This window comes from Muscardinus avellanarius (assembly GCF_963383645.1).
Source record: "Muscardinus avellanarius genome assembly, chromosome: 21".
Lineage (NCBI taxonomy): Eukaryota > Metazoa > Chordata > Mammalia > Rodentia > Gliridae > Muscardinus > Muscardinus avellanarius.
In genome coordinates, this window is record NC_137807.1 from 23,968,718 (window position 1) to 23,984,990 (window position 16,273).

Genomic DNA, 16,273 nt, shown 5'->3' on the forward strand with positions numbered 1-16,273 from the left:
GCACGTTCCAAAGCATGTGTCTGTGGTTTATATGCGACCCGACTGCCCTCTGCCCTGTCCCCTATGAGGGGACGGTCACGAGGAAATATGGCATTATTAATATTTAGTTTCTCCTCCTGGCTAGCAACAAGGATTAATTAGAACAACAAAGGGAGATAGGAAATTGCCAGATCCTGGCCTGGCCGGGCCCCTCCCGGGGCCCCTGGTCTTCCTGCAGCCCGGGGAGGATCCAGAGGAGGGAGGGGAGACGGGCCCAGGCGCCCAGGAAGACTTCCTGCGGGGTGCTCCATGGGAGTTGAACCCAGCGGTGTTCTGCCCCCGAGCTACACCCCAACCCTTTTAAATTTTTATTTATTTATTTATTTATTTATTTATTTATTTATTTTTGCGGCCCTGGGGATGGAGCCCAGGGGCATTCGACCTCCGAGCTATACCCCCTGCCCTGTATTTTATTCTTTATTTGCAGAGGGCCTCACTAAGTAGCTGAGGCTGCCCGCGAACCGCGATCCTCCTGTCTCAGCCTCCTGAATGCTGGGATGACAAGCGTGCGCCACCACTCCCGGCCCCAACCCTTTTTATTTTTTTATTTTGAAGCAGGCTCTCAGTTTTTTGAGGGTCTTGCTGACTCCCTGAGGCTGGCCTCAAACCTGTGAACCCCCAGTCTCAGCCTCACCAGGGCTGGGATTGCAGGTGTGCGCCACCACACCCAGCTCCTAGGCTACTGTTCAGTGCTCCTGGCGGGAGCTGAGAGGCCCTTGATCCTCGGGCCTTAACTTCCTCATCTGTAAAGTGGGATTCGGGGGACCAGAGAACACAGGTGTCTACCATGTCCAAGCTCCCAGGCATCCTCAGGACCACAGAGAGAAGGAAGGAAGAAGGAAGGAAGGAAGGGAGGGAAGTAGGTGAATCCAGGCGTGGTAGCTCATGCTTGTAATCCCAGCACTTGAGAGGCTGAGACAGGAGGATCTCAGGTTCACAGACAGCTTCAGCTACTTAGTGAGGCCCTTTGCAACTCAGTGAGACCCTGTTTCAAAATAAAGAATAAAAATTGGGGTGTAGCTCAGAGGTACAATGTCCCTGGGTTCCATTCCCAGTACTGCAAAAGAAAAAACAAAAAGAAAGAGAGAAAGAGAGAGAGAGAGAGAGAGAGAGAGAGAGAGAGAGAGAGAGAGAGAATGAATAAATAAATCAGACTGGGGGTAGATCAGAGATAGAATGCCCCTGGGTTCAATCCCCAGTACCATAAATTAAATAAAATAAATGGAGTGGGAGTGTAGCTTGGAGGTTGAATGTCCCTGGGTTGAATCCTCAGCAGCACAAAAATTAATTAATTAATCAACTGATTTATTTATTTATAAAATGTGTGGGAGTGTAGCTCCATGGGACGATGCCCCTGGATTCAATCCCTAATACCACAGACAAAGAATCAAGCAGTTACTGCACGCTGACCTGGAGCTGGGCTCCTCCTGCCTCAGCCGCCAGGCCCCGGGAGGACAGGCAGGTGCCAGCACACCGGCTCTGCAGCCCAGCACGCACCCTGGCGTTCGGGCACATCGCCGGCTGCAGACACAGGGCTCGGCGGCTCGGCAGCGGCCGCACGGTCAGCGGCAGCATTACAAGTTGGCCCCAGCGAGAGCGTTTCCACAACGGAAAAAGCCTCCAGGTCAGGGTGCCCGGCCCTGGGCTGACTTGCCAGCCCACGTGTGGGCAGCGAGCGCAGAGTGGGGACGGAGGGGCGGCCAGGGAGCCTGTGTCGCCCGCCCGCAGGGCCCACACAAGGCTGGCCCCGGAGGGGCCCAGGCGGATTCAGTGTGGCTTTGGCGTTGTGGAAGGGGTATCAGGGCCCGCTGCTGGCCCCCAAAGGCCTCTTCCAAGCTCAGCATCCACGGCAGGGAAACAGAGGAGCCCCCCAGGCGGGCCTGGTGCATGATCTGTCGGCAGGGCTCTGGGCATTAGACTTGGGGGTCCCCGGGGTTTCACCTCAGCAGCAATGTGATGCATTAGCCGGGCACGGTGACACGCCCGTCATCCCAGTACTTGGGAGGCTGAGTCAGGAGGATCGCAGCATTTAATGAGGTTAGCCTCAGTATTTAATGAGACCTTCTGCACCTCGACAAGACCCTGTTTTAAGAATAAAATAAAATATGAAAAATAGCCAGGTGAGATCTGGGCATGGTGACACACACTTACAATCCCAGCATTCCGAAGGCTGAGACAGGATTGCGATTCAAGGACAGCCTCAGCTACTATCTAGTGAGGCTCTTTGCAACTCAGTGAGACCCTGTTTTAAAATAAGAAATAAAGCCGGGCGTGGTGGCGCATGCTTATAATCCCCGCGCTTGGGAGGCTGAGACAGGAGGATCGCACAGGTTCGAAGCCAGCCTCAGCTACTTAGTGAGGCTCTCAGCAACTTAGTGAGACCGTTTCCAAATAAAATATAAAATAGGTCTGGGAGTATAGCCTGGAGGTAGAAAGCCCCTGGGTTCCACCCCCAGTACCACCAAAAAAAGGAATAAAAAATAGGGCTGGGGGTGTAGCTCAGAGGTAGAATGCGCCTGGGTTCCATCTCCAGTACCAGGGGGAAAAATAGGCAGGTGAGACAGAGCATACCTGTAATCCTAGTACTCAGGAGACTGAGACAGGAGGATCCCAAGTTCCAAAACAGCCTCAGCAACTTAGCGAAACCCTGTTTCAAAATAAAAAGGGCTTGCCGGATGTGGTGATGCATGCTTGTAATCCCAGTACTTGGGAGGTGAGACAGGAGGATGGCATGTTCAAAGCCAGGTCGGCAACTTAGCAAGACTCTGCAGCTTAGTGAGACCCTGTTTCCAAGTAAGAAATAAAATTGGGCTGGGAATGTAGCTCAGAGGTAGAATATCCCTGGGTTCAATCTCCAGTGCCACAAAAAATAAATAAATAAATAAAATAAAAAGGGCTGGGGTATAGGTTGGAGGTAAAATGTCCCTGGATTCATTCTCCAATACCAATAATAAATAAATAAATAAATAAATAAATAAATAAATAAATAAGAAAGCGGCTGAAGATATAGCTCAAATATCAATCACTTCTCGGTCCAATTCCCAGTACCACCCCCTCAAAAAAAAAAAAAAAGAATAAAAAGGGCTGTGTGGATACTCAGAAGCTTTCGGGACCTGGGTTCAACGCTTAGCTCTGAAATGCACGCACGCACACACACACATGGTCTAGCCCGCCTCGGATCCGGTGGTCAGGGCCACCCCAGCCCCGACAGCACTGGCTCCCCTAGTGCTCGCGGGCCTGGGAGGCCTCGCGGGGCCGTGGGCCAGGGCCCAGACGGGAGGCAGCCCCAGAGCCGGCACCCGTGGGCCCGGGGCCAGTCCAGGTCAGCGCCCTCCTGGTGAACGCCACTCCTGGTGCTGTAGACCGGCTTCACCAAGGGACGCAGGATGTGCCTGAGACGTGCCTGGCCTGCCTGCCGGGGACACTGTGAGCTGGTGGCTGGCCGAGGGCCCTGTGTCACACTGGCCCCGTGGGCCTCAGCCTCTCCACGGAGGCTCCTGGGACCCCTTGGTTTCTGCTTCTTCTCCGTCCCCCTGCTCCCTGACCCTTTGTGTTGGGGGTCTATTTCAGAGCCTCCTGGTAGGGCATAAGCACCTGCGGGTACAGGAAACACCCCACCATGTGGCCGCGACCTGCGCCCGCCCCAGCCTAGTGGGGGTGGCATTGCTGTCAGGTATGCTTGGGATTCCCGGTCATTTGTCACTCCCTGGCCAATTCAGGACAGGGTCCCCAGTTCTTTTTTTGTATAGGTTACTGGGGATTGAACCCAGGGGCATTCTACCACTGAGCTACACCCCCGGCCCTTTCATTTATTATTTTGAAACAAGGTCTTGGTAAATTGCTGAGGCTGGCCTAGAACCTGCAACCCTCCCATCTCAGCCTCCTACGTACTGGGATTACAACCGGGAGCTGCTGCGTCCAGTAGGCCTCTGCCCTTCGACCAGGGCCTGGGTCCTGAAGTGACCTCCTCGGGCTTCTTGAGGCTACAGGACAGAAGAGGTGGACGGGGGGCCTCTGAGGTCCTGGGCAGAGGCCCTGTTGGATGGCGCTGGTTCTACACGCTCAGGGAGGGCCAGCTGGAGTCTGGGCTGGCTCTGGCCTGCCGGCCGGCCAGAAACATAGAAATATCAACGGCCCCTCTGTTTCTGGGATACTTTGGCGCTGGGGGCGAGGGTGCCTTTAGAACCTCTTGTTCATTTCCATTTTATAAACTCCAGGGCGAGAGCTGAAATGGCCCCGAGAGGTCATCTGGGGTCTCTGAGGCCCAGCTTCAAGTCGCCCTGCTGAGCACCTGCGTTTCTGACTCAAGTCAGGCTCTCCCTGTCAGCCAGGCTGGGAGCCCGGGGAGGAGCGGGCGGGCGTGGGAGGAGGGAGGGAGGTGCTCCCTCCCAGAAGGGAGGCAGCCTCAGCGCCCGCCGCCCAGATGCGCAGGCTGCCGGCAGGTGCACCCAGAATCAGCGGATTCCGGTTTGTGTGTCCGAGCAAGGGTGAGGGTTGAAAGTGGGGGAAGAAATCTGCACTCCGGGGCTCTACGGCCCCTGGCGGAGCAGCTGGTGTCCCTTAGATGGGCACTGGTCATTCCCTGGAGAGCTGGCAGGGGTCGGGAAAGCTGACCCAGGGAAGGGAAGGTGGGCGGGCTTGGGGAGTCCGAGCACAGAGGGTTTTTTCTGGGGGGGAGGGTCGTGGGGCTGGCGGGGTGCTCAGGGACCGGGGACACTGGCCAGGCTGCCACCACAGGCTTCAGAAGCTGAGCACGGAGAGCCGGCCAGAGTCTGAACTTGGGCAGATGCTCCTGCTCCCCAGGAGAAAAGCCAGAGACGCTGATCTCTGCCCTGGGCTGCGAGGGACGCAGGAGCCTGGGTAGTGCCCGGCAGGGGTCCAGGGCACTGCCCAGCCGCTCCAGTGTTTGTCCTGCAGAGCCCGGAGGAGGGGTTTGTGTAGCCAGTGAAGAGGGGCACGTATAACCAGGTGTGGTGGTGCACGCCTGTAATTCCAGGACTTGGGAGGCTGAGACAGGAGGATCGCAGGTTTGCGGCCAGCCTCAGCTACTTAGGGAGGCCCTCATCAATCTAGTAAGAGCCTGTTTCAAAATAAAAATAAAATCAGGCCGGGGGTGTAGCTCAGAGGTAGAATGGCCCTGGGTTCAATCCCAGTACCACATACACACACCAGGGGTTTGTGTGAGAGTTTGGCAGGAATTCCAGGGGATTGGGGAGAAATGACTTTACTCAGTGACCTCTTTTCTTGTGTGTGGCACTGAGGAGTCAACCCAGGGCTGCTCTTCCTGTGAACTACATCCGCAGCCCTTTTTTTATTTTGAATTTTGAATTTTATTTTTTTATTTTGAAGCGGAATCTCGCTAAATTGCCAAGACTGGCTTCCAACCTGTGACCCTCCTATCTCAGCCTCCCCAGTACTGATGATTACAGGCGGCTTGATGACCTCTCTGTGTATGTGTCCTCTTTGAAGCAGAATCAATCTCTCTCTCTCTCTCTCTCTCCCCCCGCCCCCCTTTACAGTACTGGGGATGAAACCCAGGGGCATTCAACCTCCCAGCTACACCTCCAACCCTATTCTTTATTCTTTATTTTGAAACAGGGTCTCACTGAGTTGCAGAGGGCCTCAGTAAGTAGCTGAGGCTGGCCGTGAACCGCGATCCTCCGATCTCAGCCTCCCGAATGCTGAGCTGACAAGCGTGCGCTCCACGCCCGGCTTTAACTCTCCTGCCTCTTGTGCCTGGCCTGCAGCCGACCGGGCGGAGGTGGGGGTCACCTCGGGCTGACACTGAAGCTGCAGGGAGGGCCCGGGCCCTCTGCTCACCAGAGCACCTCCCCCACAGGTGTCGCAGGGCCCCTGGAGCCACGCTGAGCCACCAAGAGGACGATGCCGACGCCGGGGTCCCCGGAGAAGGGCTGGTTCCAGGAGACGGGGAGCCGTGGATGAAGACGCCACAGGGGCGTGCCGGGCTCCCGTGAGGAAGGGGCTCCGGCCCGGGCCCCTCTGCCTGGGCACCCGGCGGCCGAGTTGCAGCTATGGACCGTGAGCTGGCCGGGCCCCCGTCCTCGCTGAGCCTGCCGGGCCGCAGCCATGGGCTCCTCGGCCTATGTCACGGTGGAGCTGGCCATCGCCGTGCTGGCCGTTCTGGGCAACGTGCTGGTGTGCTGGGCCGTGTGGACCAACAGCAACCTGCAGAACGTCACCAACTACTTTGTGGTGTCGCTGGCGGCGGCCGACATCGCGGTGGGCGTGCTGGCCATCCCCTTCGCCATCACCATCAGCACCGGCTTCTGCGCCGCCTGCCACGGCTGCCTCTTCTTTGCCTGCTTCGTCCTGGTCCTCACGCAGAGCTCCATCTTCAGCCTGCTGGCCATCGCCATTGACCGCTACATTGCCATCCGCATCCCGCTCCGGTGAGTCGGGCCGCCCGGCAAGCCGCGCAGCGTCGGGGTCAGCCTAGGAGCAGCCCAGGACGGGGCGCCGGGGCCGGCAGGCGGGCAGCCATCAAACCCACCTGGCTGTGCCCCCGCCGGGCACCGAGCGCCCGGCTACCCGGGCCCCCTGGGCCACGTGGTTAAGGCCGGCCGCTGGCACCCATGAGGCCCAGCCCGCCTTCCACATCAGAGCGTCAGAGCGGGGGGTTGTGGGAAACCGCAGGACCTCAGCCCGCCTCCGCCTGCTCCTCTGGGCCAGCTCGAGGCCTGCCCTTAGGAGAGTGACCCCGAGAGGGAAAGCGACCTGGCCCCGTGCCAGGCTGAGTCACCGGGACTCACATCGGAGGACGGTGCTCTCCCGTGTCCAGAGATCCAGCAGACAGTCAGGGCTGGCCGGGGGAGGGTTCGCATTCTCCTTTTTTATTTTACGGTGAGTCTTTGGTATTCAGCCAGGTATTGTATAAATGGAGTCACCCTCCTTCCCCACCCAGAGGCCTCCACCTACCCTACCCCGGCCGGCCACAGATGGCAGCGGCAGAGGCAGCGTGTCCCCCAGCGGGGCGTGGTGGCGCAGGACCCCAGTCTCAGTTCTTGGGAGGCTGACACAGGAGAAGCATCGCAGTTAGAGGACGGTAGCCATGGCAACTTGGCAAGACCCTCAACAACTTAGTGAGACCTGATTTTTAAAAAAGAATTTTTTTTTTTTAAAGGGCTGAACAGCTGGGCGTGGTGGTGCACACTTGTCAGCCCAGCATTTGGGAGACAGGAGGATCACGGTTCGCGGACAGCCTCAGCTACTTAGTGAGGCCCTCTGCAACTCTGTGAGACCCTGTTTCAAAATAAAGAATAAAATATAGGGCTGGGGGTGTAGCTCAGAGGTAGAATGCCCCTGGCTTCCATCCCTAGTACCGCAAAAAAGGGGAGGGGGAGCTGAGCCTTTGCAACTTAGTGAGATCCTGTTTCAAAATAAAGACTAAAAAGATAGGGTTAGGGGTATAGTTTAGAGGTAGAGTACCTCTGGGTTCAACCCCACTACTGCAAAAAATAAAAAAAATAAAAAGGGCTGAAGGTAGATGCCCCTGGGTTCAATCTCTAGTACAAAAAAAAAAAAAAAAAAAAAAAAAAAAGGTAAGGAGACAGGCTATACAGGCCTCTCCCGTGGAGGCCTGTGCCACACCTCCTTCCCCTCTGGGGTTCACGGCCAGAGTGGCTGCAGGCCCCAAAGGAGCGTCCATGACCAGGAATCGGGCCCTGCCCCGGCCGAATCCTCCCACGCAGGTGGGGCGCCCACCGTGGGGGCGGCAGACGGAAACTCGGCGTGGCCACGGCGGCCCTGGGAGGTCATTTCCTTCCTCTCCTCTATCTGGGTGGAAAATGAGGTTCCAAGAAAGCCGCCCCGAGGCCCTCTCAGGGCCACTGGCAGAGCGGGGCAAGGTCGTGGGCAGCCGGCGACACCCCAACTCTAAGGGGAAGCCGGCACCCAGGTCGCAGTGCGGCTCCAAGAGACAGTGGACCCCGGGCCTCCTCCACCCTAGAGCCCAAGCACAGGACCGTCTAAGCACAGGGGCCCCCTCCAGGGGCAGCTGACTTCCAGATGGGGGTCTGCTGCACAGTCTCTGGGGTAGCCAGGCCCCCCAGCCTCCATCACTAGCTCCTGGGACAGCTCAGAACATGGAAGCCCAGGGGGCCCTGGCTGTGGCCATCGACTGGGCCAGGGACCAGAGCGCTGCTGCGGGTTCACCCTGGGGAGCCAGGCTGGGCCCACGCGGAGGGCGCGTGTCCAGGGAAGTGGCGCCCGGCTTTGCTGTCCTCTGGTTCCTCGGAGACCGGAGGGTCCATCCCCACTAATGCGCACGCGTGCGCGCACACACACACACACACACACACACACACACACACACGACATTCTGGAGAGAGATCAAGAGAGATCAGGGCAGCCTGCCTTCCTTTCTTTTCTTTCTTTCTCTCTCTCTTTTCCTTCTTCCTGTCCTCTGCCCCTTTTTTCTTTTCTTTCCTTCTATTCTAGGGATTGAACCCAGGGGCATTCTACCTCTGAGCTACACCCCCTCAACCTTTTATTTTTATTTATTTTTAATTTTTTTTTTTTGTACTGGGGATGGAACCCAAGGGTACTTTACCTTCAAGCCACGCCTTGTTTTACTTTTTATTTGGAAACAGGGTCTCACAAAGTTGCAGCAGTCAGTCTTGAAGCTGCGTTCCTCCCGCCTCTGCCTCCCAGGTACTGAGATTACAAGCATACACCACCATGCCCGGCTTTCTTTTTGTTTTGAAATAGGGTCTCCTTAAGTTGCTAAGGCTGGCCTTGAACCTGTGATCCTCCTGTCCAGCCTTCCAAATATTTGGATTGCAGCTGTGTGCCACCATGCCTGCCGTTCCCAAATTAAAAGACCCTATAGCTTTCTCCCTCCCCTAGGTCCCTCCCTCCCCATCTGTCTTGTCGATGTTGTGGTACCAGGTTGAACCCTGGGCATTCTACCTCTGAGCTACACCCTCAGCCATTTCTATTTTTTAATTTTGAAACAGGGTCTCTCTAAGTGGCTAAGGGACCTTGTAAGTAGCCGAAGCTGCCCTCAAATCTGCGATCCTCCTGCCTCGGCCTCCCAAGTATTGTGGTTATAGATGTGTACCCCCAAGCCTAGGCCCATCTCTACTTTCTTTTCTTTTTCTTTTTTCTTTTTTTTTATTGGCAGTACTGGGGATTGAACCCAAGGGCATTCTACTTCCAAGCTATACCCCCAACCCTATTTTTTTTTTTTTTTGCAGTACTGAGAATGGAACCCAGGGGCATTCTACCTTTGAGCTACACCCCTCAGCCCATTTGAAACAGGGTCTCACTAAGTTGCAGAGGGCCTCACTAAGTAGCTGAAGCTGTCTGTGAACCTGAGATCCTCCTGTCTCAGCCTCCCAAGAACTGGTATTGCAAGCATGCGTCCCCACGCCCGGCTCCCATCTTTATTTTCTGAGCGTCAAGAGACTCAGCCACGCTGTGTGGCTGTGGCAGTCAGCTGTCCTTCTCTGGGCTGGGTGCCTCATCTGTAATGGGAGGACGAGTCTTCCTTTCCCTCTGAGCTGGGGAAGGTGTGGAAGGGCCCAGTGAGTTGGTGGGAGTGGCAAGGCTGGCTGCATGGGGCAGGGGGATTCAGCTCTTTCTTGAGCTGCTGGAGGTTTAGGACGCTGGGCCGCCCCACTCTGCTCTGATCCTGTGATTCCCAGGTCCTCCTGACCTGCTGGCTGGTCCCTCTGCGGGGTCTGGTGGGGATGATGCTGATGCTGATGCTGATGCTGATGCTGATGATGCTGATGCTGTTTCTGATGATGCTGATGATGCTGATGATGCTGATGCTGTTTCTGATGATGCTGATGCTGTTTCTGATGATGCTGATGCTGTTTCTGATGATGCTGATGATGCTGATTCTCCCACCCACAGGCGGGAGTTTTGGGGTGGCCCCTGGGCTTTGGTGCCCATCTCTGGGGATCCTCTCTGCCCAGCATTTCTGCTGGGGCGGATGTTGTGATCACCATGTTCCTCCTGGGGAGGCCACAGCCAGGGAAGGGCAGAGGTGTGCTTCCAACGCAGGAGCGCTTCACGGTGCTCCTGCCCTTGGGTCCCCACACTGTCCTATTCCGAGGCCCCCGCCGCTGGGCACACTATGGGGCTTCGAGAGCTGACACCGGGGTGCTGGCGGAGGCCAGCGTGAGCAGCAGCCCCTGGCTGGCACTGTGGGCGCTGCCGGGCTTGGGCTCCCTTCCGCCTTTGTCCCGTCCCAGCTGGGAATCTAGTCGACCCTGTGCTGTTCCCAGAGCCCAGCCAGGTCTGGTCTTTGATAGATACATTGCTGTCGGCTTCACCCGAGCTAGCAATGTCTTTTTTTTCTTGGCACTGGGGACTGAATCCAGGGGGGGGGGTTCTACCTCCGAGATATACCCCCAGCTCTTTTTATCCTGTTTTTATACTTAAAAATTTTTTATTTATTTATTTATTTTTGTTGCAGGGTCTCACTGAGTTAAAGAGAGCCTCACTAAGTAACTGAGGCTGTCCACAAACTACAGTCCTTCTATCTCAGCCTCCCAAATGCTGAGATTACAAGTGTGTGCCACCACTTTTATTTTATTTTATTTTATTATTTTGAAATGGGGTCTTACTAAATTCTGAGGCTGGTCTTGAACCCACAATTTTCTTATCTCAGTCTTCCAAATGCTAGGCTTAAAGGCATGAGTCACTATGCCCAGCTTTCTTTATTTTGAAATAGAGTCTCACCGGGCGTGGTGGCGCACGCTTGTAATCCCCGCGCTTGGGAGGCGGAGACAGGAGGATCACGCAGGTTCGGAGCCATCCTTGCTGGCTTAAGAGACCCTGTTTCAAAAAAAAAAAAAATATATATAAGTGTATATATATATATATACATATATATATGCATTATATATATGTATATATATATATTATATATTATATATATATATAAGTGTAGCCCGGACATAGAAGGGCTTCCAGGAACCCCAGTACCACCAAAAAAAAAAAAAAAAAAAAAAAGAAAGAAAGAAATAGAGTCTCACTAAAGTGCTGAGGCTGAGTGGCTCCAACCTGCAATTTCCACGTCTCAGCCTCCTAAGTACTGTGATTACAGGTGTGGACCACTGTGATCTTTTTTTTAACTTTCATTCTTTTTTTTTTTAATTTATTTAACCTTATGCCGGGCGAGCTGACACACACCTGTGATCCCAGTACTTGGGAGGCTGAGACGGGAGGATCACAGGTTCCAGGACAGCCTCAGCAAATTAGGGAGACTCTCATCAACCTAGTTGAGACCTTGTTTCCAAATAAAACTAAAATAGGGCCGGAGGTGTAGCTTGAAAGTAGACTGCTCCTGGATTCCATCCCCAGTGCCGCAAAAATCAATCAATCAATCAATCAATCAATCAATCAATTCAACCTCAGAACAACCTGTGGCCTCCCTGTGGTCTCCCTCCCAGTTGCGGGGTTCCTGTTGGGTGCAGTCAGGGCCTGGTCTGGGAGGAAGAGGCCAGGCGAGGCAGGGCGCGGAGGCACACGCTTGTAATCCCAGTACTTGGGAATTTGAGACAGGAGGATCACAGGTTCAAAGCCAGGCTTAGCAACTTACTGAGGCCCCATTTCAAAATAAAGTAAATAAATAAATGAATAAATAAATAGTCGGGCATGGTGGTGCACGCATGTGATCCCAGCATTCAGGAGGCTGAGACGGAAGATCGCAGGTTGGAGGACAGCCTCAGCTACTTAGACCCTGTTTCAAAATAAAAAAATAAAATAATGCCAGGCGTGGTGGCGCACGCTTGTAATCCCCGCACTTGGGAAGCGGAGACAGGAGGATGGCGCAGGTTCGAAGCCAGCTGCACTGGCTTAAGAGACCCTGTTTCCAAATAAAAATATGAAATAGGTCTGGGAGTGTAGCCCAAAGGTAGAAGGGTTCCATTCCCAGTACCACCAAAAAAATTAAAAAAATAAAACTTAAGCCAGGTGTGGTGATGCACGCTGGTAATCCCAGCATTTGGGAGGCTGAGACAGGAGGCTAGTGGTTCAAGGACAGCCTCAGCTATTACTTACCGAGGCCCTTTGCAACTCAGCGAGACCCTGTTTCAAAAATAAAAAGAATAGCCGGGCATGGTGGCGCATGCTTGTAATGCCCGCGCTTGGGAGGCGGAGACAGGAGGAGCGCGCAGGTTCGAAGTCGCGGGCACTGTGTTGCTCCCTGCGGCTGCCCCACTCTGAGCACGACCCCAGCTCTGGAGTTCAGAAGAGCCCCTGCCTCCCCGTGCAGGGCAGCCCGCCCCAGGAGCCCAGTCTTGGGGCCCAGGTTGGGCAGGAAGAGAGCTAGCCTGAACTGTTTTGGGGGGGTACAAGAGACTGAACCTAGGGTTGCTCACCCTCAAGCTGCAGCCCTGGCCCTATTTATTTATTGCAGTATTGGGGATGGAACCCAGGGGCATTCAACCTCTGAGCTACACCCCCAGCCCTATTTTTTATTCTTTATTTTGAAACAGGGTCTCACTGGGTTGCAAAGGCCCTCACTAAGTAGCTGAGGCTGTCCGCGAACCGTGATCCTCCTGTCTCAGCCTCCCAAATTCTGGGATTACAAGCGTGCCCACCACGCCTGGTTTAAGTGCCTGTTCTTTTACAAAGTCTATGCAGCCTTCCCGGGGAGCTGCTGTCGGCTTCCTGGCCAGTGATCAAGCCACTTCTTGAGTCTAGGACTTTGATTCAGCCAACTGGGATTATTTTCTGGCTCTAGTAATACTAACTAATGTCCGGCAGACTGCTGACCTCTTCTGGACCTTAGCACCTCATCCAAGTATATCCGCTGGATTATAAAGATTACCATCCTAGCCAGGCGTGGTGGTGCACGCTTTTAATCCCAGCATTCAGGAGGCTAGGACCGGAGGATCGCGGTTTGCAGACAGCCTCAGCTCCTTAGCGGGGCCCTTCGTAACTCAGTGAGACCCTGTTTCAAAAATAAAAAGACTAAAAATTAGGGCTGGGGTGTAGCTCAGAGGTGAAACGCCCCTGAGTTCCATCCACAGTACTGGAAAGAAGAAAAAGAAAGAAAGAAGAAAGAAAGAAAGAGAAGGAAAGAGAAAGAAAGGAGGGAGGGAGGAAGAAAGAAAGAAAGAGAGAAAAAAGAAAGAACAGCCAGGGTTTTGTTTTTTGGGTTTTTTTTTTTGGTTTTTTTTTGTTGTTGTTTTTTTTTTTGGCGGGTCTGGAAATGGAACCCAGGGGCATTCAACCTCCGAGCTCCACCCCCAGCCCTATTTTTTATTCTTTATTTTGAAACCGGGTCTCACTGAGTTGCAGAGGGCCTCGCTGAGTAGCTGAGGCTGGCCAAGAACCGCGATCCTCGTGTCTCAGCCTCCCGAGTGCCGGGATCACAAGCGTGCGCCCCCACGCCTGGCCAGGGTTTTGAGGGTGGCCGGGGCAGCTGGCCTGGCCGACGGCCCCTGACGCCGCTCTGCTCCCGCAGGTACAACGGCCTGGTGACGGGGACCAGGGCCAAGGGCATCATCGCCGTGTGCTGGGTGCTGTCCTTCGTCATCGGCCTGACGCCCATGCTGGGCTGGAACCACTGCGGCCAGCCGGCGGCCGGGAACCGCTCGCAGGGCTGCGCGGCGGGCCAGGTGACCTGCCTATTCGAGGACGTGGTGCCCATGAACTACATGGTGTACTACAACTTCTTCGCCTTTGTGCTGGTGCCCCTGCTGCTCATGCTGGGCATCTACCTGCGCATCTTCCTGGCGGCGCGGCGGCAGCTGAAGCAGATGGAGGGCCCGCCGCTGCCCGGCGAGCGCGCCCGCTCCACGCTGCAGAAGGAGGTGCACGCGGCCAAGTCGCTGGCCATCATCGTGGGGCTGTTCGCGCTGTGCTGGCTGCCGCTGCACGTGGTCAACTGCTTCACCTTCTTCTGCCCCCGCTGCGGCCACGCGCCGCCCTGGCTCATGTACGTGGCCATCGTCCTGTCCCACGGCAACTCGGTGGTCAACCCCTTCATCTACGCCTACCGCATCCGCGAGTTCCGCCACACCTTCCGCAAAATCCTCCGCAGCCACGTCCTGGGCCGCCGGGAGCCCTTCAAGGCCGGGCCCAGCAGCGCGCGGGCCCTGGCCGCCCAGAGCCCCGACGCCGGCCAGCCCAGCCTGCGCCTCAATGGCCTCCCGCCCGCCGCGTGGCCCAACGGCTGCGCCTTGGGGCTGGTGCGCGCGGGGGGCGCCGACCCCCAGCACGTGGAGCTCCTCAGCCAGGAGCGCCCCGGAGCCTGCCCGGGCTCCCCCGGCCCCCAGGAGCCCCGGGCCGGAGAGGGAGTGTCCTGACGGCCGAGCCTGCCCTCCCCGGCGGAGGCCTCCTTCATCTTTCTGCTTGGCTGGACCGGGCGCTACTGGGAGAAGCCAGGAGCGGGCGAGGAGACCGTGGCCGCCCCGTCCTGCGGCAGGGGGATGGCGGCAATAGGCCCTCCTGCCACACAGACGTACACTCGCACGCACACACACCACCGTCCTCAAACTTCCTAGGGCTCAAGGAGCGGCCGGCCCAGAGATGGCACTGGACTAAAGATATATATATATCCCCCAAGAAGATATAAATGTGAGAAGATCCTATTTTATAATCCCCTCTCTGGCCGCTGGTTTTGAGAGTCCCGGCCACCCTCTCCTGCTACTCGTGGCCCCGGCCATCTCCCGAGGACAGGGCGGGCGTGGGCTCGGTCCGGGGAGGGGGCGGGCGGGCGCCCGTCAAAGGCGTCCTCTGACTGCCTTTCCTTCTAAAGGGAATGTTCTTTTTTTTTTTTTTTTCCTGAGATAAAATAAAAATGAGCCATATTGTGTTTTAGGGTTGTCGGACCAGAACGGTGTCTGGGCTGCCCCTCCTGTGCGCGGCCGGCCGGCTCGCACGCGCCTGCGTTGATGATGTGTGACGGTGTGCGTGTGTGCAGACAGGCGATGCTCGGCTGTCCCCGCTGCCCCAGACACCCGTCCTCCCCGGGGGACCGGCCGCCTGATCTGGAATCTAAATGCCTGTGCAGGAGAGGCGGCTCGGGCCCCGGGAGAGCCCTGGCCCCTGCAGGCGCCGTGGGGCAGGTTGTGCACCCCCGCCAGGCCCACCAACTCAAGAACTCCGCTCTCACTCCCAAGGGACTTTGTAATTTTTATTTTATTTTATTTATATTTTGCAGTATGAGGGATGGAACCCAGGGGCATTCTACCTCCAAGCGACACCCCAGCCCTACTTTTTTATTCTTTTTTTAAATTTTATTTTGTACTAGAGGTTGAACCCAGGGGCCTTCTACCTCTGAGTTATACCCCCAGCCCTATTTTTTATTTGGAAACTGGGTCTTGCTAAAGCTGGCTTCAAACCCATGATCCTCCTGTCTCAGCCTCCTAGGTACTGGGATCACAGGTGTGCGCCACCCCACATTTTTGTCATTTTGAAGCAGGGTCTCACTAAATTGTGGAGGGCCCTGATAAAATGCTGAGGCTTGCCGAGGATGATGGTGCACGATTGTAATCCCAGCATTCAGGAGGCAGAGACAGGAGGATCGCGGTTTGCGGCCAGCCTCAGTTACTTAGTGAGGTTTGAGGACAGTCTTGGCTACTTAGTGAGGCCCTCCGCAACTCAATGAGACCCTGTTTCAAAATAAAGAATAAAAAAAAATAGGGCTGGGGGCTGTAGCTCGGAGGTAGAATGCCCCTGGGTTCCATGTCCAGTACTGCAAATAAATAAATAATCAAAATAAAATAGGAAATCAGAATGGGGGTATAGCTTGGAGGTAGAATGACTCTGGGTTCTATCCTCAGTGCCAAAAATAAATAAAACAGTGCGAGCGATGTAGCTCGGGGCAGGACTCTTCTGGGATCGACCCTCAGAATCCAAACAGAACGCCACAGGACAGAGCGCAGTGCAAAGCCCTGGCACACCCGGCGAGGTGCGCAGGCGGGGGGAGTGGCGGGCATCCGGGCAGGGGCTTTGGGAAGGCTGCGGAGAATCGCCCAAACCTCTCTGCCTGGTGCCCAGAAGAGCGTTGGCGAGGAGGAGAGATTCTGCAGAACCGGCCCCGGGACGGGCCCTGAGGAGGGCCTGCGCCCCAACCAAGCCGCGCACGGGCACCCGCTGGCGCACCCCGAGCCGGGGCAGAGGGCCAGCCGGAGCGCCCCAGGAGGAGGCTCGGGGAGCAGGCGGCCAGCTCAGGGGCGCAGGCCTCGGTCGGTCCTGGGGGGCTTCTCCAAGAGCCAAGGGGGCCGGCGAGGCCGCGGTGGCCAGCACC

The 16,273-nt window shown here is 56.0% G+C and overlaps 1 protein-coding gene across 1 annotated transcript; it reads left to right on the forward strand.

Annotated features, from left to right (window-relative positions):
- Positions 1-6,126: 6,126 nt before the first annotated feature.
- On the forward strand, positions 6,127-14,327 carry ADORA2A (adenosine A2a receptor; the record flags this gene model as incomplete). The annotated part of the gene is made up of 2 exons (XM_080717815.1): positions 6,127-6,449; positions 13,484-14,327. The coding sequence occupies 2 exons, from the start codon at positions 6,127-6,129 to the stop codon at positions 14,325-14,327; spliced, it is 1,167 nt and encodes a 388-aa protein (XP_080573941.1).
- Between the last annotated feature and the right edge of the window lie 1,946 nt (positions 14,328-16,273).